Source organism: Exophiala mesophila (assembly GCF_000836275.1).
Source record: "Exophiala mesophila strain CBS 40295 unplaced genomic scaffold supercont1.4, whole genome shotgun sequence".
NCBI lineage: Eukaryota > Fungi > Ascomycota > Eurotiomycetes > Chaetothyriales > Herpotrichiellaceae > Exophiala > Exophiala mesophila.
Window position 1 is genome coordinate 2,733,248 of NW_015622507.1, and position 23,416 is coordinate 2,756,663.

At 49.0% G+C, this 23,416-nt stretch overlaps 3 protein-coding genes across 4 annotated transcripts; all 3 read left to right on the top strand.

The window, feature by feature from the left end:
* Positions 1-489: 489 nt before the first annotated feature.
* Positions 490-6,247, top strand: PV10_06120. Of its 2 annotated transcripts, XM_016370882.1 has the most exons (4): positions 490-1,509; positions 1,557-4,583; positions 4,637-4,866; positions 4,917-6,247. In XM_016370882.1, the coding sequence occupies exons 1-4, from the start codon at positions 1,081-1,083 to the stop codon at positions 5,875-5,877; spliced, it is 4,647 nt and encodes a 1,548-aa protein (XP_016223175.1). In that variant the 5' UTR covers positions 490-1,080; the 3' UTR covers positions 5,878-6,247. The 2 variants fall into 2 exon arrangements, with proteins under 2 accessions (XP_016223175.1, XP_016223176.1); XM_016370883.1 differs by having other exon boundaries at positions 4,637-6,247.
* A 237-nt stretch (positions 6,248-6,484) lies between these two features.
* Positions 6,485-13,578, top strand: PV10_06121 (uncharacterized protein). Its single transcript, XM_016370884.1, has 2 exons — positions 6,485-6,784; positions 6,842-13,578. The coding sequence occupies exons 1-2, from the start codon at positions 6,759-6,761 to the stop codon at positions 13,353-13,355; spliced, it is 6,540 nt and encodes a 2,179-aa protein (XP_016223177.1). The 5' UTR covers positions 6,485-6,758; the 3' UTR covers positions 13,356-13,578.
* Positions 13,579-17,038: 3,460 nt separating this feature from the next.
* On the top strand, positions 17,039-18,007 carry PV10_06122 (uncharacterized protein; the record flags this gene model as incomplete). The annotated part of the gene is made up of 1 exon (XM_016370885.1): positions 17,039-18,007. One exon carries the CDS (start codon positions 17,039-17,041, stop codon positions 18,005-18,007), a length of 969 nt encoding a protein of 322 aa, XP_016223178.1.
* Between the last annotated feature and the right edge of the window lie 5,409 nt (positions 18,008-23,416).

Sequence of the window (23,416 nt, forward strand, 5' to 3'; positions counted from 1 at the left end):
GGATTAAGGGTGCAGTTCTACCCGCGGGCTGACAAGTCCGCTGCTCGGCGGAGAATTGGGAGACATGGGAGGATGGGTGGAAGTGGAGGAATAAGGAAAGGGAAGGACTCGCCGAACCGGATAGACGGACGAAGACGGAGTTAGGACAGCCTGGCAAACTGATACTGATTCAAGCCACCTCACGCAGAGGGAGACTCCCATGTTGGCCAGTGCAGGCCACCCCCAGGGAGCTAAGGGAGCCACGGGGGTCAAGGCCCGAGTACCCCTCGACGTTTTATGAGATGCAAAGCCCCTTATCAAAAAGAGGTCTGTGATCACTGGGTGCCTTCACAAAACTTCTGGCGCGTCGTCCGAATTGGCACTTAGACGTGAACAGGACTATGGTAGCCGCAGCCCCAGTACCCCTTCAGGAACGTCGCTAAATTCTCCAACCATTACACTGGTGCCTGTATCTGCCAGAGTTGAGGCATTCTCTATAATCTCGTATCTTGTTGTAGTCTATGCGTGCGCCTTCGAGGAATCGCTTATTTCCAGACATAGACTACTCACCACGGCTCAAATACGCCACAGCAGACCTCTGGACGACTGGGGAAACAGCCTCGAGGAAAGATTTCAGCGCGATCCTCGGGAGAGCTGCGGCCAACCGACTACCCTCATTGGGACCCTGTCCCAGCTGCTTACTGCTCCACTAGGGAATTGGCATTCCCCCTTCCTAACCAGCCCCGACAAGAACATTTCCACATACTGTACTCAACTTCTATTCCCTCCATCTACAGCAACTCACGGCTTCGATCAGATTGATCGTTCGAGCCTTGTCGACCTCAAAATATCCGTCATTCTTTTCTGGCCGCCTCCTCTACTTCTATGTGCACAAATATGCCCATTCAGTGTCGCTGCTGACGTGAGCCGACTCTTCCGGGTCATCCATCAGCCTCAAACTGCGGAACCCTCCATTGCCTCACCGATCCTTGGACCGCCGCGACGACTGACAAGAGCGTCCACAGAGGTGGTCTTCATTCCTGAATCCGACCCCATCTCCTCTATATCGTCTGCCGTTGCAGACGGTAACCTCCTCCTACTATGGCGCGCGTAGAGTTCAACAACGACGCAAACGTCTCAAAGCCGGTCAAGAGGATGCGATGGGCCACCACACGAAAGTCGGGGCAAAGTGGAGTCAAGAAGAGACTCTCTATCTTGCAAAGGGTACCCAAGGTCCATGTATCGTCATACGAGGAGAAGCCTGCGGGCCCTGATAACAACGGTCAAATTTCCGAGAACAGTCCCATGGGAGAACAGCAGCAAGAGCAAGAACCGGATTCACGCTCTATCTACGTCAACAGACCGCTGCCGCCCGAAGCATTGACTGAAGAAGGCCATATCAAGGCCAAATATGCGAGGAACAAGATCAGGACATCAAAGTATACCCCCTTAAGTTTTGTGCCCAAGAATCTCTGGTGGCAATTTCACAACGTCGCCAATGTATATTTCTTATTTATTGTTATATTGAGTGTGAGTCTCTCGCAAACCTCCATGCATTCAAATGCTGACCACCGCAGATTTTCTCTATCTTTGGAGCCTCCAATCCTGCTCTCGGCTCCGTGCCTTTGATCTTTATCTTAACCGTCACCGCAATCAAGGACGCCGTGGAGGACTGGCGCAGAACAGTACTCGATAATGATCTGAACAACTCTCCTGTCTACAGGCTGGTGGACTGGGACAATGTAAACTCTTCCGACGATGACGTCTCCCTCTGGAGGCGTATCAAGAAAGCCAGCACCAGAAGTGTCGTCTCCACCTATCGCTGGTTTAAAAGCGTCATATCAAAGAAGTCGAAGCAATCAGAACTGGACCCCAAAAAACCGGAGCTGTCTCGCAAAAATTCTACTGCCACTAGGGGTACGACCCGGACGTCTATCTATTCCCACAGGACTTCATTTCACTCCACTCACAGTCAGAGTGGTGATGAAATTGCCATGACACCGGTTCCCTCTCCCGGTTATCGCTCACCCCTCTCCGCAGAACCTGGTCGGGACGGCTTCGCCACCGAAGCACCGGGCAGTGCCCTCTCGTGGCAGACCGCGCAAGAATCAGGCACTGGCAATGACAACACGCCTTCTGAGTTGAGGCCACGCCAGAGCTCGAAGCGAAAAGAAGCCCCCGTCAAAGACTACGGTAGTTTGATCAATCCGTTCAAGGAGGTCCGCGACAAGGCTCGTTTCAAAAAAGACTATTGGAAGAACGTCAAGGTCGGAGACTTCATCCGCATCTACAATGATGAGCAAATCCCCGCTGATATCGTTGTCCTCTCCACATCTGATCCTGATGGGGCATGTTATGTTGAGACCAAAAATCTTGATGGCGAAACCAATTTAAAGGTTCGTCACGCACTTCAAGCAGGAAGAAAGGTCAAGCACGCGCGAGATTGTGAACGAGCAGACTTTGTGCTTGAGAGCGAAGGTCCACATCCGAATCTTTACTCCTACAACGCCGTGGCCAGATGGCAACAGTACGATCGCAACCACCCAGAAGCTGAACCTCGCGAAATGGCAGAAGCCATAGGAATCAACAATCTTCTCTTGCGTGGATGTAGCCTGAAGAATACCGAATGGGCCCTGGGCATCGTTGTCTTCACCGGTCGGGAATCGAAAATTATGCTCAATGCCGGCATGACTCCCAGCAAACGTGCGAGGGTGGCTAGAGAGATGAACTGGAACGTGATCTACAACTTCATCATCCTGTTCTTCATGTGTTTGGTCTCCGGCATCGTCCAAGGCGTCACCTGGGCTCAGGGAAGCAATTCTCTCGACTATTTCGAGTATGGCTCAATCGGAGGAAGTCCTCCTCTGGATGGCTTTGTCACCTTCTGGTCTGCGGTTATCTTGTTCCAGAACTTGGTGCCCATCTCTCTCTATATCACGCTCGAAATTGTGCGATCCATCCAGGCCTTCTTCATCTGGTCCGACGTCCACATGTATTATGAGCGTCTGGACTATCCATGCACCCCCAAGACTTGGAATATCTCGGACGATCTAGGACAGATCGAATACATCTTTTCCGACAAAACAGGGACACTGACACAAAATGTCATGGAATTCAAGAAGTGCACTGTGAATGGCATCGCCTATGGCGAAGCCTACACAGAAGCAGAAGCTGGAATGCGTCGCAGACAGGGGGTTGACGTCGAAGCTGAAGCAGCACGCGTCAACCAAGAAATTGCCCAAGCCAGAGTGGACATGTTGAGGCAACTGCGCGAACTCCATGACAACCCATATCTTCACGATGATGACCTTACATTCGTTGCGCCTAACTTCGTGGCCGATTTGAGTGGACAATCTGGTGAAGCGCAGGCACGAGCCAATGAAAACTTCATGATCGCCCTAGCACTTTGCCACACCGTCATCACCGAGACTACCCCAGGTGATCCTCCGAAGATCGAATTCAAGGCGCAGTCCCCAGATGAGGCTGCCTTGGTTGCAACTGCTCGTGATGTTGGATTCACAGTGCTTGGCCGCACCAACGACGACCTTCACGTTAACATTCTCGGCGAAGACCGAACCTACAGAATACTAAACACACTTGAATTCAACTCTACGCGAAAGCGGATGAGCGCCATTGTTCGCATGCCAGATGGCAAGATCAAGTTGTTCTGTAAGGGTGCAGATAGCATGGTATACTCACGGCTGGCCAAAGGCGAGCAGCAAGAGCTGCGGAAAGCCACCGCGGAGAATTTGGAGATATTTGCACGAGAAGGGCTTCGAACATTGTGTGTTGCTGTGAGAGACATCGATGAAGACTATTATCAAGAGTGGGCCAAAGACCATGATTTTGCCGCCCAAGCACTTAATGATCGAGAAGGTCGTCTGGAAGAGGTGGCTGACAGAATCGAACGTGAGCTTACGTTACTCGGCGGAACGGCTATCGAGGACCGTCTCCAAGACGGTGTTCCAGATACGATTGCATTGCTCGGCCAAGCTGGAATCAAACTCTGGGTTCTGACTGGCGACAAAGTCGAGACTGCGATCAACATCGGCTTCTCTTGTAACCTCCTGTCCAATGAGATGGATCTGATCCTGTTCGACTTGCCGGAGGGCAACCTCGATGATGCCGCTAAGCTCTTGGACCAGCACCTGCAAACCTTCGGCCTCACTGGGTCTGATGAAGAATTGGCAGCTGCAAGACTTGTACACGAACCTCCTGATCCAACACATGCTTTGATCATCGACGGCGAGTCTCTCAAACTAGTGCTCCACGACGATTTGAGGCAACGATTTTTGTTACTCTGCAAACAATGCAAGTCGGTGCTATGCTGTCGCGTCAGTCCCGCTCAAAAGGCAGCGGTTGTCTCACTTGTGCGGAGCGGCCTGGACATTATGGCTCTCTCGATTGGCGACGGTGCCAACGATATTGCCATGATCCAAGAAGCGGACGTGGGAGTGGGTATTGCCGGAGAAGAGGGACGACAAGCAGTCATGTCATCCGACTATGCCATTGGCCAGTTTCGTTACCTTCAACGGTTGGTTCTCGTCCACGGTCGGTGGTCATATCGACGAATTGCAGAGTCAATCGCGAATTTCTTCTACAAGGTTTGTATTTCGTGGCTTTTGCTTCTTTGGCCAACATACTAATGACTCTGCAGAATCTGGTGTGGACCTTTGCCCTTTTCTGGTATCAAATCTACAACAACTTCGATATCACATATCTGTTCGACTACACCTACATCCTTCTTGTCAACCTGGTTTTTACCTCGGTCCCGGTCGGACTGCTAGGTTTCCTCGATCAAGACGTCAGCGACAAAGTTTCTCTGGCGGTCCCACAACTATATCGCCGAGGTATGGAAAGGAAAGAATGGACTCAGACAAAATTCTGGTGAGACAAAATCCAAGGCTACAAGATTTTTGATTTAACTAGATTTGCAGGCTCTACATGCTCGACGGACTTTATCAATCTGTGATGTGTTACTACATGGGCCATCTCCTTTTTGCACCGGCCACATTCGAGCTTCCCAACGGACGCGGGATTGCGGACCGCAATCGCATGGGCGTTTTCATTGCGTGTAGCGCGATTGTGGTGATCAACGCATACATGCTGCTAAACACCTACAAGTGGGACTGGATCATGGTCCTGGTCACGACGCTTAGCGCTCTGTTGATCTTCGCGTGGACCGGGATCTATTCGTCTTTCGAAGCGTCGTTCCAGTTCTACAGATCAGGTGCCGAGGTTTACGGCTCATTGGTGTTTTGGGCCATGATGCTATTGACGGTCATCGTCTGCCTTCTTCCTCGATTTGCGATCAAGTATCTCCAGAAGAATTACATGCCCTATGACGTTGATGTCATCCGGGAGCAAGTAAGGCAGGGCAAATTTGATTATCTCAACGACTACGACGCATATGTACCGCCCAAACTCGTGGACGTTTCTGCGACGTCTTCGGATCAGCCAGAGGACGGCACCAACGAAAGCGAAAACCAGAAGGTCCACGCAAGATATCCAAGCATGGCTGAGTCCCAGCGGCCTATCTATCCGCCATCGGAAGCACCCACAAGACACCCGCACAGCCAGACTGGAAGCGATGGGACTGACCGGACAAAACCGTCGTTTGACATGGCGCGATACCAGGGAGAAGCGTCAGGAACGCCAGATAAGCTGAAGCGCACGAGACCCTCGTTTGAACGGGTCCGATCGTCCTTCGAACGACAGCGGCAGTCATTTGACAAGCTGAGACCTAGTTTTGAAGGCAGTCGAGATTTCACCAGCGCCGCCTTATTGTCGAGAATAGAGTCGAGCTATTCACAATCCAATTACTCACAGACCACGACTGGGCCGTTGTCACACCAGAACACACGAAGGAACCAGGATCTCTCAGACAACCCACAGTGAGGATTTCGGTTCAACAGCGTTGTACGTCTGGGTTCATGAATTTCATGTCTCTTATTATGGTACGAAGGTCACAGGCGTCTGGGGCATTTCGCAGGATGACTTTGGACATATGGAAAAGATTAGGGCACAGAATCGTTTAGCGGGTAAGAGCGAAGTAGATGTATCCTTAGAAATTGGAACATGCCCTTTGCAATTATGTCTGTCGCAGCTGTTGCACAGAATGAAAATGACAGTGTCTTGGTGTTGAGGTTAGATTCTTGAGATGAGGCGAGGTGATATGTGGTAATGTCGTGACTACCTTTAAAACTCGCAAAGAGCCATTGCTCAATAAGCAACTTTTGCATAAGCCTAAAAGGGAATAAGGCATGCCTTCCTAATTAATATGTGTGGTAGGAACTATGCGCATCTTGTAGGCATCTTGAGGAAGGAACGCAGGAGTGAACTTGTGAATGCCAATATGCTTCAACGCCAAGATCTGTCTCACTTAACGCGCTTCACTTAAGGAACGCAATAGGCTCGGAGGCAAGCGCGTCCTTCGCGCCTGCACACGCCTCCTCATAATCATATGCCAGAGTGGAGAAACATTTCTTTGCTGTGACTGCCAAATTGGAGACCACTTCACTCAACCCTCCTTGAGACCAAACTGACTGTCAAGGTCTCTAGATCGCATAGCCGGTCAATTATTCTGCATCAACGCTCATTTCACCTCCAGTTGAGGGCGTCAATGGTCGCTCTCATGGTGATAAATTCCTGCATTTGCAATTCACTTTAAATCTTTCCTTCTCTCCCAACAACTCCCAAACAATGAGAGGACTGACACTCTCCCAACTCACCCATGCCCCTCTCACGAAAACCTGCTGAAGCCTTTGTTCTCTGTAGCCATGTCGGAGTTCATTGATATCCTGCAGTTAGTTTCTGTTCTCATGCCGTCTGCATCAGTCCCATAACTAACCTCTCTGTTTAGGGAGATCCAACGAAGCCCTCAAGGACAACATGTCTTCTGTCCACGTCAGAATGATGAGGACCTAGATCGCTACGAGGATTCACGGCAGAGACAACAATCTAGCGCCAACTCCAAGGACAATGTCAACACCAACACCGATCCAGATCGATCTGCCCGTATCGAGGCCGCCAAAGTCCGTCGCAAAAGATTCGTGTCATCTCTCCAACTTCTGGCATACGATGGAGATGAGAGTGAACAATATCAGCGCTTCATATGGGATACTCTTGACACTTCATTGGGAAAATGCGATGTTTGCATCCTGGAATATTACATGGAAAAGGTCGATTTTGTTGCAGCATTGAAGATGGACTATGAAGAGTCAGACATCAAGACATTTCTTGACATCATCAACAGAAGAGATATCATCCGCATCAACCGCGGTTTGAACGCCATGGAGCAGGTCCTTGAGAAGACTCCAGAGGAACGCCGAGGTCCGAGAGTCATCGACACCAGACACATGCATGCACTTTACGAAGCACTCGTCTGCGATGCTTTCCTGCAGGCCGAGGACCACGTTCACAAAAACTTCGACCCTCCATTCAAGATGTTGCAGACGAAAAAGCCTCTCAAGATCCGAGAAATTCTCCCGGCCACAGTCAAATTTCTCTTCGACCCACAACCAATCCGACTGTCCTGGGCTTCAAACTTTTGGACCAAACTCGAACGAAACCCAACCGACCTTGAGTGGGACTTTGCCATCAAGAATTATGTGGAAGAAAGGCTTCAGAGGGCCAGTGATCCTGCCGACATTACCAGACTTTGGAGTGGCCTGAAGATGATCGTGAGCAGATTGGACGAGAAGACGATTGTACACAACCTTTTTGCATTGGAGCCCAACATTGCAGAGACATCCCTGAATCATTTGACAAAGCGGACTTTGGCAACCCCTTTCATCGTTCAGACATGGAAAGCCATTCTTGACACCGCACCAGACGCTTTTTGGCAAGGGATGGGCAGGATCCCCTCCCATACCATCGTGGAAACCGTCTTCTCTAGCCATCAGTTCAACAAGTATTTACAGGACTCGGCTTCAAAGTCTGCACCCGCCGACGTGGACGTGTTACAATGGATTCCGGCCTTTCTCAAGTCTCTCAGACCTGCACATCGTCCCATGGCTGCACAGACACTGGTCAATCAACTCTTCGAAAGAATTGATGATGAGAACTTAGCCATCGCTGGTCGAACAGCTTGTTTCGACATGGCCGTCAAGGTTATCTATCAAACTTTAGTGAGCTTTGCAGATAATGAAGAAGACCGTCATTCCGTCGAGCGTCTCGTTCTCTCCGATACACTCAATTTGATTGGTCGTCGACTGGATCAGATCCTCAAGCCCGCGAGCCCTGCGCTTGCCGGCTCTCTCTCACAAGAAACAAAGAAAAGAACGATTCAAGTTGTCAAAAACTCGCTAGCTTTGGAATGCCAGTTTCTCAAGTCCGATTTTGAGACATTGACAAACAATCAGTCGTTGAAGCATGAGTCCAGCTCTTATACTCCTGAGATCTGGACAGCAGTGATCAAAAATTTCGACAATGATTCATTGGAGCTCTCCTCCGCCGTTCTCCTGGGGACTATGTCACTTCCTGGACTGGAACAATTTCGCATCAAAGAGGGCAGTGCTCTTGAAAGGGAGAAGAAATCCTACAACATTGTATATGAGAAATTGGTGGGCATGTTTGCCAAAATCTTGGAACAGATTGCAGAACTCCAACCCATCCATCTTGACTCGCTCTTCAGAGCTCAAAACACGAGCATGGCCTTGATCGCGGCCCTGTTCTCTCCCGACGACAACACGTACGAGGCTGCCATCGATCTAATCAAGAACATTAGTGGCGAATCGGGCAGGAAGGAAGCATTGGCACATCTCATCGAGGCTTTTCTGGCAACCACAATCTACGGCATTTGTTGGACGTATCGACGAATCGCCAATTACCGCACTTTTTCTTCGGTACCCCGAATGCTCAAGACCGGCATGGAAATCCTCGACGTGCTCTGTAACTCGACAGATGGACAGCTCCGCAAAGCCAAACTGGAACGCCGTGATCTGAATGCTGTGCACAGCTACTGGTCTTATTCATGGCTGGCCTTGCGAGTTGTGTTTAGCCAGACGGAAAAGTGGTCCATTGAAGTCCGCGGCAGGGATATCATGATTGAAGTCTGTCGTGATGCGATGCAATATGCCCAAGCACTTTTCAATCAGTACGATCTATTTTCCAGCGTCCTGGGCACTGCCAGGCACGAAGGTGAAAAGGATGTTCCAACTTGGTTGCTGTCCCCCAAGACCAAATCATTTGGCTCTCCTTCGAGCGCACTTGATGCTATGGCCAGGTGGCTCAGGCTACGTGATGAGTACCTTGCTGACACGTTGGTTTCGCTGATCACAAATATGCTTTACCAGCTGAAGCGACATGAAGCCCTAGCTCCCGACAATGATGGGCTCACCTATGTCCAGGAAGTCGCAACAAAATCCTCGATCAAGACCATATTATCGCCCGCTCAGAAAGCTCGCCTTGTTCGTGCTCTCGAACATTATTTTGGTAGGCAGATCGAAAAGCCTGCTGTCAAGAAGAAACAAGCTAGTCTCAATCTCCAAAGTTGGACTGATGCAGCCACATTATCTCGGTCAGAAGCCAACACACCCAGTGCTAATGAGGAATTCGGCGATGATGACATCTCCGACGATCAACTTGTCGAAATTGCAAGCAAAACCCTCGATAGGCAGAAATCATTGGTCACAATCGAGGAGAGGAAGACGGTCAAATCCTCTCTCACTCAAACTTCAGCAACCAAGCCAAAGATACCCTCAATTGCGGAGACCCAGGCCAAGAAAGCAGAGCAAGCCAAACAGTTCCTCGAGAATCGCAAGCGCGAGGAGGCAGCGCGCAAGGCTCGGGATAGAGAGGCAGCCCTCAAACTTCGTGCACAAACCGGCATCAACCAACAGACTACAGGACAGGGCTCGGGCCTGGCAGGCCTTGGCTATCAAGGCAAAGACCATTCTACTGTTACAAGTCATTTGATGGTCTCTTCAGACTCAGAATCAGAATCAGAGTCCGAGGACGAACTCTTCGGCAATCTCCGCCAACGTGGTCCTACTGTCCGTTCGTTGGCTGGCGCGAGAAAGGGTCTACCAGCCGGACCTGTTCGCAAGGTCAAGCAAGTCCGATCGCAGAAGGATATGAGGGCGAGATTGGCGCCAGATCTCAGTGACCTGCACAAGACTATTCTTGCTTGGGACTTCTTTGCAGACACAGACCTTCCACCAAATTCTGCCAAGGATGACTACACCCTAGTCACCAACACTTTCCGCACTGTGCAAGACTATCAGAAGACTTTCGAGCCCCTTCTAGTTCTTGAAGGGTGGCAAAGCTTTCGCTCTGCTCGTGAGGAAGGTAACTTCAAACCTTTTGAGGTCAAGGTCGCAAATTCGTTGATCATTGACAATTTCTTCGAGGTCAATTCCCAAATGTCGTTCAGTGAAGGCAAAGACTTGGGAATTGGTGTTTCAGATGTGGTGCTATTGTCCAAGTCAAAGAATCCAGACCAAAACCCAGGTGAGCCACATTGTCTCGCCAGGGTTAAAGAAATTACCAGAAAAAAAGGCGAGGTTCAAGTCGTATATCGGGTCAGTGCATCGAATAATAGCTTGAGACCTTTCCTCAACGACAAGGCAGTTGTCTACGGAGCTCAGATTCTCTCTCTGACCCCCTTGGAGAGAGAATATGGTGCATTGATGGCACTACCATACTACGACTTGTGCGATGAAATCATTTCAGCCAAGCCATCACCTATTCTCGATTATTCCGAGTCAGAATTGAAGCCGCTCACGATGAGATATGAAGTGAATTTGGCACAGGCTAAAGCGGTCAAGTCTGCTCTTGAGAACGATGCCTTCACCCTCATCCAAGGACCTCCTGGCTCCGGAAAGACAAAGACCATTTGCGCCTTGGTTGGTGCCATGATGACTGCCCACGAACCCAAAGCCATGAATGGCCGCCCTCCTGGTAACTCGTTGTCCAGAACTGCTTCAGCTACGACGAAAAAAATTCTGGTCTGTGCACCGAGCAATGCAGCGGTCGATGAACTAGTCATGAGATTCAAGGCTGGAGTTACCCTTCTTGATGGTACGCATCAGAAGTTGTCTGTTGTCCGTCTAGGTCGGAGTGATGCTATCAACACCAATGTCAAGGATGTCACCCTTGAAGAACTTGTCAATGCAAAACTTCAAACAGCTGCTCCAAAGGGGCCAAGTGAAGACATACATTCAATTATGATGGAACACAAGGCTGCCTCCGAGGAACTAAACACTCTTCGCGATCGCATTAGTGAACAACGGAGAGATGGCAAAGTGGTTTCCCCCACCGATGAACAACTCATGGATGGTCTCAAACGTAAGAAAAATGCTCTGAGTACGCAAATCGACAACATGAGAGAGAAACAGAACACTGCCAGTCGAGATATGGAGCTGAGCAGGAAGAGGATTCAACAAGAAGTATTGGACTCTGCGCAGGTACTCTGTGCCACCCTCAGCGGCAGCGGTCACGAAATCTTTCAATCGCTCAACGTCGAATTTGAAACTGTCATCATTGATGAGGCGGCCCAGTCGATTGAGCTGTCTGCACTCATTCCGTTGAAATATGGCTGTTCAAAATGCATTTTGGTCGGAGATCCGAAACAACTACCACCAACAGTGTTATCTCGACAAGCTGCTAAGTTCCAGTATGAGCAAAGTTTATTTGCCCGCATGGAGAACAACCACAAGAAAGACGTGCATTTACTCGATACTCAGTATCGTATGCACCCTGACATCAGCCTTTTCCCGAGCAGAACGTTTTACGATTCAAGGCTCAAGGACGGGGACCGAATGGCCGCACTTCGTCGACGACCCTGGCATAACAGCGAGATATTGGCTCCATATCGATTTTTCGATGTCCAAGGAATAAGTCAGGCTGCGAGCAAAGGCCACTCATTGATCAACGTCGCAGAATTGAATGTTGCCATGCAATTGTACGACAGACTGATAACCGATGTTCCGAAATACAATTTTTCGGGCAGAATTGGCATCATCACACCCTACAAAGGGCAGCTGAAAGAACTCAAGTCACGCTTTCAAAGACGATACGGAGATAGCATTACCTCAAAGATCGACTTCAACACCACGGACGCTTTCCAAGGTCGAGAGAGCGAAATCATCATCTTCTCTTGTGTCAGAGCCTCAACCCAAGGAATCGGTTTCTTGAACGATATTCGTCGAATGAACGTCGGTCTTACACGAGCCAAGTCGTCTTTGTGGGTGCTAGGCAACTCTCAAGCCCTTGTCCAAGGCGAATTTTGGCGTGCATTGATCAATGACGCCAAGTCAAGGAATCGTTATACTGATGGGGACGTCATCAGTCTACTGAGGCGACAGCTTCTGACCGAGGATATGATGAAGGATGATATTGACATGGACATGGGCGAGCCAGTCGTGGAGCCTAGAGACGCATCCTCAGCGCCTTCAGTCGAGAGACCCTCCTCATTGGGATCCTCCCGCGAAACATCACCACCACCAATGCCTGCTCAGAAACCAGTACCCAAAGCAGTTACATTGCCAGCAACCACTGTTCAGCCACCCTTGCGATCAAGCAGCAAGCATTCTAAACAGTCCCCTGGTTCATCTTCACTCGCAAACCCCATGCGAAAAGACTCCACAACCTCCGAGTTAGGTCAAAAGGCGCCTCGCCAGGAAGTCAAGGTCTCTCGCCCAATGCTCTCGAAGCCTTCCACTGGAGCAGCTTCTGATCCGCAATCAGATCTAAGAGAGCGCAGGTCGAGTATGCAAGTAGACCTGGGCCCCTCTGGAGGACGGTTGGGACTTGATACAACAGCCAATTGCAAGTTCTGTGGCTCAAGTGACCATTTCACCTCAAATTGCGATAACCCTGATGCCCTCCACATGGCCAAAGGAACATGCAATCGATGCCAGGAACCTGGCCACACGCCAAGCACATGTTACCATCCTAGATGTATGAACTGTGGAGAGATAGGCCATTGGGTTGAGGATTGTCCCGTCCCTCGATCCAAACAACTCGATGGTGGTGCTCGACTTCGAGTGAGCAAGGAGGAGAGGAGATATCGTGAAGCCCGCGATCGTTCCAGCCAGAGACGGGTCCAAAGACAGGACCGGGAAGATGCAATTCCGATGGTCAAGGCCAGCCTGCCTTCAATTCCTCTTAATGAAAGCAAGCGAAAGAGGGAAGAGACAGGGTTTGAAGGAAAATATCCGAAAATCACTCGGGTCGGTGATGTCGGCCGTTCAGATCTACTGAATAATGTCCATCATGCAAACCAGAATGGCAGCACACAACAGCCTCCAAAGGGACCAGCCGGGTTTCCTCCAACAGGCCCGAATCATCGTCCAGGAACCATGAGTAACGGCCAACCGATGGTACGAAGAAAGAAAGCTAACGCTGACGCAATGTTCGTGAGGAGAAAATGAGCATTTTCATGAAGCAAATAAGGAGTAGTACATACTTTACTTGATAGTATGTACCGTACTACTACCTACTCTATACTTACCTCTAGTAGGTACTAGGTACTTACTCCAGTAGGTACTAGGTACTTACTAGGTAGTATAGTACCTAGTATCTTATTTAGACTAAGGTAGGTACTACCACCTATAGTAGTACTACATGCTATATAGCACTGGAATTCAGTAGTCCTTTAAGTACTACGTCTTACTAAGAACTTCAAAGATAAAGTACTAGGTACCTACTACTATATATCTTAAATTACTTATATAGGTTCGATATAAGTACTTATAAAGCCTAGGTAACTAATAAGGTACCTAGGTACCTAAGTACCTTAGGTACTTAGTACGTACCTACTTAAAGTTTTAGCACCTACGTACTTATTACTAGTACTTACTATATAACTTCCATACTTAAATAGGGCCTAACTAGAAGTTATAATAGTAATACTATTTTAGCTAGGTAGGGGCAAGATAAACCTCGAATATAGTAAGTAAGTAAGTAAGTACTTACTTACATTATAGTACTACTTTAAATATTATACTCACTCTTAGTACTCTTCTTCATCTTAAGGAAGGGACGATAGAAGGTTGAACTTATAAGGAAGGAGCGATAGGAGAATTACCTAATTAGGAAGGAGCGACCTAGAATTGATTATATGGAAGGTGCCACGACATCATCTGAATCAGGACTAGTGCATTGATACCTACCTACTTACTAGTGAAGTCTATCCTTCTCGATGGGCGTTCAATATGGATTCCATCTTAAACTTAGGAAGCATGAGTATTAGGTACTTACTTTTTCGAATTACGAAAGATTGGAAGATATATAGGTAGGTTCAACAGTCTACTATACCTACTTTTACTTACGGAAGGTAGCAGTAACGAAGGTTAGTAGGTATGTGCAAGGTGAGACCCACGACTCTCTAAGGGTGTGAAGAAGTACTTACCTACCTATGTAAAGTACCTAAGTACTTGTCGTGTAGGGGTAGTATGTCCAGCGCCTCGTCGTAGTGACCTTTTATAAACATTGGGCAATGACATCGTGGTGTAAACACATATACTGGAGGTACTAAGCTTATGTATCGATGACGTGATGAGGTTTGGAAGGGATCGCAGAAGTAAGTAAGTACCTACCTACCTACCTACCACCTTACTACACTACGAAGTGAAGACTAAGTAGCATCTTAAAAGTCTCGAATGAATTTTGCCTCTTCCTCGCTTTCGACCTGTTTCCGCATGGAAATCGCAACTACATTCCAAAAATGTTGTGCTGGCAAGAGTATACCTTACTAAGGTACTTAGTAGTACCACACCTCCCATCCTGACCCTTTCCTTGAGCTTTGTGGTGCTGTCAGAGCTTGTATACCAGCTTCTCACCGCTGACTTGGCCTTTTCTCAGTTGATCCATTCCTTCAATCACATTTTCTAATCCATAACCCACCCGAATGGGCTGGGTTCTGATCTTTCCTGTGTGCAGGAGCGTCTCAGCAATCGGGATGAACTTTTTCATGTAATCAAAGTCGGCCGAGTTGTCCTCCTTTGCATAGAAAAGCTTGTCGATTGGTTCTCCGACGCACGTATACCCCAGAGTGTATCTAACTTCAATATCATCCCTTGGTGATTTAACTTGCAGAATGGTGCCGTAGACCCCTCCACTGGCCATGGCATCGGTGCATATCTTTGCTGAGGAATCCTCCGAGATACAATCCCAAACCAACTTGAGACTGTCATTGGTATATTTTCGAATTTGTGCTGCACAGTCGGAATCGCGGTAATCGAACACGGCGTCAGCTCCTAACGACTTAAGTAAGGCGAAGTTGTGCGGAGAGCTAGTCGAAAGGACTGTATATCCAGAACTAGATCAATTTGTATTAGAAATGGGACTGCAAGCTGGACACACCGAGACTTACAGCTTTGCGAATTGGATGCCATAAATTCCCATGCTCGAGCTCCCACCATAGATTAAGATCGGTTGCTTCGTTTTGATGGGCTGGTCCGGCCAACTGAGGCCCAAACTCTGATACAAGCCCTGGCCACATGTAATGCTGGCAACGCCGAACGTGGCCGCGTCTTCAAAGCTCATTCCTTCTGGTATCTTGATCTGGATGTCTGCTTTTGCCACGATCGTCTCTGCGAACGCCCCGTCCTCTTTCTCGAGTTTATTACTTCCGTGAACGAAACCACAGATGCGGTCACCCTTCTTCCAGGGCTTTTCATAGCCATGTCCAGTTTCAGAGACCACACCAGCATAGTCGCACCCACTCAATACGCCAGGGATATTCAGATAATCCACGTGCTTCCAGTCGGCTGGATTAAGTGCGACCGCGCGAACATTCACAAGGACATAGCCTGGACGCAGCTTTGGAATCGGTCGATCATTGACCAAAGCGACTCTCCCATCGCCTTGTAAAACAATGGCTTTCTGGGTCGTCATGGTTGAATACAATTTCAATGGCCACGAGTTGTAGTGCTTTTTGTTTTTATTAAGGTAGTACTTAAGGTGATACTGTTGCTAAGGTGAGATGCCCAAAAGGTCGAAGTCGGACATCGGGTACACAGTGCTCACTACGTTCGACATGCAATTACAGTAAGTACTAGCTTACCTTATCAGCCAAAACAGCAGGTTCCCCAGACTATAGGTTGACACGATCCCGAGGTCTATTACAACCATACCAGTATTCTTAAAGAACGAACCCAAAAATTTGACATTGTTTCCCCGCCTTCAAGCTCTGCCCGGCCCGGGTGCCGTCAAGACTGATGTACCCCTCTAGACAGTCATCGATATCACTGTCATCCTAGTCGGGAACACTCAAAGAGAATCGATGCCCTGCCCCTCTCACTCGTGTCAGCTAAAAGAAGGTACCTACTTAGGTACTTAGGTAGGAGCCTGCAGGACTTTGTTGTCTCTTACTATCGAGCCGAAGGCATTTGGGCATCTGCGGGCTGAGCGGAGACATATACAGACGGATCAAATGTGATCGCACTGCTGAATTCGCTGATTGATTCGAATCCACGATTGCGGCAAACTTCAAGGTTCTGAAGAGCGAGGGAAAGGAGACCTGGTCATTGGATGACTGATTTTTGAACTCCAGTAATTGCATCGTCACGGTGCACGTTCGAAGAAGTCCAAGCATAGGACGTGGATGGCGACAATGCGAACACAGTGTGCGCCTCCGACCCTGCTGACACAATAATTTAGTACCTTTGCCTTTACTGGACTCAGTTTTCGACGGTAGGATTCCGCTTCGTGCGGCAGCTAGACTAAACATGATTCAGAGCATTTAACCATTCGGATCATCCAGTGTAGTAACATTCAATGTTCTGTAAGCATCCCAAGCCTTTGCCTGGCTTTGCGCAGTATCGACGAGTTTAGTAGCTGTCTCATTCCCTACTAAGTAATTACAAAAAACTTCCTGCTAATGCACATTCTCACAAAGTAAGCTATTTATTTGGTTCACGACGTTAATGTGCTTTAGGCCTTCATTTTCTCGCTGCCGAGTCAGCCTGCCCCTCGCCGAGGCACATGGAAGGTGGGGGCGGGAGGCCGAACGGGATCTAAATGAGCCTTTGAATCACGTAAACTGCCAACGAGGACAATCCAACTCCAAGAAAAACTGTCAAATTCCACTGTTCACAGAGACACATTGACTATGAAGGCATTCCAATATGAACGACCTGCCGTGGGTGTTAAGATGAAAGACGTGCCAGTACCAGAGCCAACCGATGGTCAGGTTCTTATTGCGGTGGAAGCTGCAGGACTATGCCATTCGGATTGTACAATAATGAACGGGAAGGGCAACTGGGTAGCGAAAAGTCCGATCACGTTGGGCCACGAGGTTGCTGGCAAGATCGTTAGAACTGGACCTGGAGTGTCAAAATTTCAAGTCGGAGATGAAGTTGCTATTGCCTTACTCAGCCATCCTCTGGAGAAAGCGTCGTGGGCAACTGCTGTCGGATTGGGATACGATGGTGGATATGCGGAATACGCGATCGCTTACGTGGACAGCCTAGTTAAGATCCCTGATGGTGTGACCTTTGCTCAAGCTGCAGTGGCTACGGATTCTATCTCGACCGCTTACCATGCTGTTGTGGCCGAAGGCGGCGTTACAGACTCTACGACGGTTGGAATTGTCGGGTTGGGCGGCCTTGGGCTTAATGGTGTCACTATCGCAGGTCTCCAAGGGGCTACCGTATATGGATTTGACATTGCAACCGAGAAATTCGAAAATGCAGTCCTGAATGGTGCCACTAAGTGCTTCTCTAGCCTCAGCGAGGCTTCCGATATTACATTCGACGTCATCCTTGACTTTGCCGGCGTGGGTTCGACAACGGCGGCCGCTGTAAGTAGAGTGAAGCCGGGTGGTACTGTGGTTCTGGTAGGCCTTGGAGCCGCAGAGGCGACTATCTCAACGCATGACCTGGTTACACGAAGCATCAAGATAAGAGGCTCCATTGGGGCCAGCCTGCAGGAATTTCAAACTGTGTTGGATCTAATCGCTCAGGGCAAGATCTCCCCTTTTCTTCAGGAAATACCGTTTTCCGAGGTCGGAGAAGGACTCGAACGACTTGACCGCAACGAAGTCCTTGGGCGTCTGTTTACCCGGCCTAGAAAGAGCTAAAATCGAGAATCGACCAGTTTGCTTTGACTCTTATTCCTGCCTTTGAACTCCTTCACTTCCACTTCCATTCTCCTAGGAGCCCGAGGAACTACAAAAGCCCTCTCATATGGTCGTCCTAGTTGCCTCTCTGTCACTGCCTCCGATACACACGCACCGGCAACGCCCCTTTGAGTAAAGACAGGTTTGATCGATACGTCGCGTACCAAGCTTTCTCTCAGAGGCTTGCCGATACAGCCATATTATCCGGCGCTGAAGGGAATAAATACTCTTGTGCTGTGATTGGATCCGCCAGCCGCTCGCTGCCAATCTATCTCTCCGACATGAAGGTACTGCCACGCCCCAGTTTGGAGCAATCTCTTCGGATCATGGCCTATGCCCGCGACCATGTTCAAAGTTTTCGCCTGAACAGGCTCGTTGAGGACACTTCCTGGACATGCTCGACCAACTCACTACCGTAAAGCGTGGAGAGGATGTGATGTCACATTCAACTTACGCAGTGTCGCTGCAAGCCCTTATCGGAGCAAGGTGTATGCAAGACACCACCATTTTCGCCATTACGGTTCAAACTCGGTTTAAGACGGGTTCAGCCCTGGGCCGAGGCGAAAACAGGGTGTCGAACCTGGAACCTCTTGCAGGAGGGCATCGGCAACGCTATTCCATCAAGTACAGGTGAATGCTATCCATCATGACTGTCGAGGAGTCGGCCTTTTGAGGGTTTTATGAATCTGAACGCGTATTGTTCGACTCGGAAACTCGCCTTGAATGTCGAGAGGTTTCACCGAGAAATTGGTCCAGACGCAGAACAGCTCCCGTGCTTTTGTGGGGTTGCAACCACAGACCGATCTTCACCTAGCAACAATGGTGCTCAGAATGAAGAGAACCCTGGTCGTGATTTCGCATTGGAAACTTATCTCCTGCTGCATAGGAGAGTTTAACACTTCCTTTCCAATAGATAGAGAGAACTTTGCTGTGATCCTCCAAACAGCAGAATGGGCAGTATTACATTTAGGAGCCAAAACATATAGAATCTATTCCAACATGCACACTACTTAAGTTGAAGTGCTTTTCATGGTACTAAGCCTCCGGCATGTTATGTCCATTGAATTTGGCAGTCTTTCCCTTACTCAACCAGACAAAAGCATCGTCATATTTGGCCCTGACTTGCTCTGGCCTGTCATCTCCAGGAAGGTCTTGGTTGACCGAGTGACCTTTGTAGCTCAGAAAGTAGGATAAGCAGCGATAGGAAGGACGATATTGACTCAAAGCGTCCGAATCGATAGGGACGACTTGACCGGGGATCGCTGGTCTGACGGTGTCGGACTCGTAAATACAATCCAGACCAGCTAGCCACCAGCGGTAGACGTCTTGTTGTTGACGATGACCATCAGCAGCATCGCTATCGTCGCTAGTAGGAGTGCTAGTAGCAGAGAATGACGATGAGGATGATGAGGACGATGATAGTAATGAAGACTGAGCAAAAGGCAATTTGACGACCTTGTAGATCAATCTCGCTTCGGAGGCGATATCGACTTCGACACCATTGACTGCAAACCGAGACTTGATGATGGCACTGAGGGTGGCGAGAGCCCTCATTCCGTCTTGACTGATTCGAACCACTATAGGCCCAAGTTGATGTTTGGATGGGGTGCCCTTTTTAGCCATGGCCTCGGATTGATCAATGAATTCTGGTCCAGAGCCTTGAAACCACGAGAGGTCGATCCATGAGTCCTCGGCGTAAATGCTTCTCATCTCGTCCCACCAGCATCGATCTCGTGCCTCCCGTTCTCTACATACGAGTTGTTGGATGGTGATGATGTCTTGCTGTTCCGACATGGCTGTGGAAAGAATTCGGAGTTTCTCGGGTGTTTGGTTGCCTTGGAGAGGATATGATATCAGGAATTTGAAGCGAAGCGGAAGGAGAGAAAGGACCGGGATGACCAGATATGGAGGCCGTGTAGCCCCTATATATAACTAAACATAAACTGGGCAAGTACAACTTCTGTATGTGAGGTATGATGTCGGTCTAGCGCTTCTCTCTGTCTTATCAGGATGAAGGAGGCTTAATTTTTGGTACTCATGTTAAAACAAATAACTCATACTATACTGTGTAGTACTTGTAGCCATGTCTCTGTGCATTCAACCTAGACCGGGGAGTCAACCCTGGCCCACGCAGTTGATTTAGGTGCACATACGTCGGCCTAACTTCAACTTTAGACTATCTTCCATGAAGAGGCCATGGGTCTTTGTCCCCGTGGCCACCGTCGCTGTGTTTATAGATGCCTTAAGAGGTCCCACCTCACGTCAGCCATAAAAATGGCCTACTTTATTGACTATAGTGGGACTTGTGACTGTACGGGTCGCTGGAGAGACACTACTTTTCAGAGAACTAGGATTTTACTTTACTGCTGCCAGGAGCTATAAATTGACACCAACTTCTCTCCCAACAGATCCATGTGAATAAAGACCTCCTCATCATTCTACGTCCTATAAAGCGTCTTGATTCCTCCTCATCTTCTTATTCCCACGTAGTGAGGTCTTCCATGGCTTTGTGCCAGAGGTAAACATCTGATCGATTTCTTCCAAGGTCAAACGACCGGTTTCTGGAACAAGGAAGAAGATCAAAACCCAGACAATAATGGTGAGGCCTGCGAGTCAGGTTAGGTCAAGATCCACAGCGGACTCGATTAATAATATCATACCTCCAAAGAAATATCCAACGTTCAAACCCATATTTCCATAGCTTTTGTTGAGCATATAAGGCGTGGAGAAACTGGAGCCAAAGCTGAAGATCTCATACATGAATATGACAAATCCTTGGCCATATCCTCGGAGTCTGACTGAATGCATCTCAGCTGTCGTGACGGTAAGGGAAGTTCCGATAAATCCACCATAGACGACCCCCCATAAAGAGATGAATACGATCGACATGGTTCGACATGTCGAATTCTGCTGGCCTAGGGCAGTTCCTACCGCTGCGATGATGAACATACAAACAGCCATGCTTCCATATCCGATGAGAAGAGCATATCGTCTACCGACGAATTCGACCAGCCAGGGACTCATAAGGCCACCGATGCAGGTACAGCCGGCGTAAGTCAAGGTAATGTGGTAAGGATTGCTAATTCCCACACCCGCAAGGAAAATGGCTGCGTAGGTGGAGAGGAACTTGGAACCGGTGATAGCAATGGCTATTCCGACCAACGTACTGGCAATAGTTCGCCTCAAATCCGTGCCATGGAAAATATCAGACCATTTGGAGTCTTTGCTGAAACTTCGCTCCAATTCGAGGTAATGTAGCGTTTCTTGAACCTGTGCCAAAATCTCAGGCGAGTCGGCAGGTCTTGAGTAGAACTTGGCGAATGATTTTCTGGCAGCTTCCTCTCTTCCTTTGAGCAATAGCCAACGAGGTGACTCTGGAAAGAACTGAACACCAGTTCCGAGGAGTGCTGCAATTGGAATTTGACAGGCAATGGGAGTCTGCCATGACAAGTTTGAGAGATACCGGGATGATGCTAGCTAGCCAGCTATTAGCTTGTGGGAGATGTTGGTACCAACATACACGACTTACACAGACAGCAACGGCAGCCATATTGCCGGTTCCAAGACCGATGTTGAAGGTAGCCATGAGCATTCCACGTTTGCTCGGTGAGACACATTCGACACCATAGGGAGGCACAGCAGCAAGCAGATTTCCAAGGCCTACACCTTGGATGCATTTGCAAGCCATGTAGGCGGTGAAATTTCCAGCTGTCCCTAGCATACCACCGGCACCAATGGCAATAATGAGGCAACCGAGGGAGACTGTCCCACGGCGACCGAGATAATAGCCAATATGGCCACCAGCAAAAGCCCCAATGCCAATGAACATGATGGCAAGGGAGATGAGGCCCTGCTCAGTCGCGGTGAGAAAACATCTTTCGACAGTTTCGCCTAGGGCGTTTTCCTCGAATACGCAACGGCCAAACGCTCTATTGTAAGGTTTCATGAGGAGAACCACACCGCTGAACCCTGTGAAGACCGTAAATTGACTGCCATATCATCAGAAAAGGTAGCACGAGATAGCTCACCGAGATCAAAATTGTACATCCAGCCCGAGATGCCGACAAAAGCAGAAAAGATGATTTGATATGCCGTGGTCTTGAGAGGCCTCCCAACCAAACCATGAGGACAACCTTCCCCCGAATGGGAGTCTTCGAGATGGTTTGTCCCATCGACTTGGAACTTCATTGATTTTTCGTCGATGTCTTGCGAGGCCATTGTTGCAGTTAGGTACTGAGACATTGCACGACCATGGCGAATTTGACCTGAGCAGGTTGTCACTGATATATAGTAGATGGCATCTTTCCACATCGTCTATTCCCCACAAGACTCTCCTCCCTTACAGATACCCCAGATGTCATGGATTTTGGGGATATGTCGGGGATAGAGGCATGGGTGAAAGATATCAAGGAGTAAAAATCAACGAAGTCTTGCTGGTATCAAAATCTCGGCCCACAGGACTCACTTTTCGGCATAATTTCTGATTGGTGAGGGTTTTGTCCCGTCGCCAACCCCGCTATCTGACTTCTGTCTGGGTATGGGTTTTGCGGGGGAGAGTTTCCCATTGCTCTTGCTTGGCTTTGTGGTGAGTCTGGACGCTGGAGAAGGGCGGAGGGGCCGAAAAGTCCCCAGTTCTATTAAAAAGTTTCCTTCCTCTGGAAGATTTCCTCGGTGTTTCCAATGTCGGGTTATTCATGCTGCATGAGTGACGGGCTCCGACCGAGCAAAGATGTCGAATGGACCTAGCGCTGCTACCAGGGCAATGACTGACCTAAGCAAGATGAAAATTGCGTGTCAATCTTGTCGGACTCGCAAGGTTAGGTGCAGCAGAGATGTCCCGAGTTGTAAGGATTGCCAAAACTGTGGGCAAAGCTGTATCTATCCATCCAAGATCCTGAAACCTGGGCCAAAGGCTGGAAGTGTCCACAAACGACGTCGCATTAGTGTCCAGGATCAGGACCAGGCCCAGGCTCAGATCCAGACAACTACCTCGACTTCATCATGGGCCCCTGATGCCACGGATGAGCTGACTGCAGAGCATCTTCCACTCGAGCGCCATCCTCGAATTCCCTCATCGCCTCCCGAATTCGGGCCTGTTGAGCGTCTCATACGCAGTAAACACATTAAAACCCTGACCGAACTCTGTCACAATACACACGAATCACCCTCGACTGATGACTCTCCTCAATTTTCGCCCTCTGTGGCGGACTCCAGTCCTACTAATGCAAATTTACTGTCTGACGCATGCAACGAGCTGGGAGTCTCGCGGCATGGGATGACGGATTTGTAAGTGCCAGCACCCCCATAACCTTCAAAGGTATGTTGATACTCATCTCGATGTAATGATGTTTAGGCTAGACACGTTCTTTC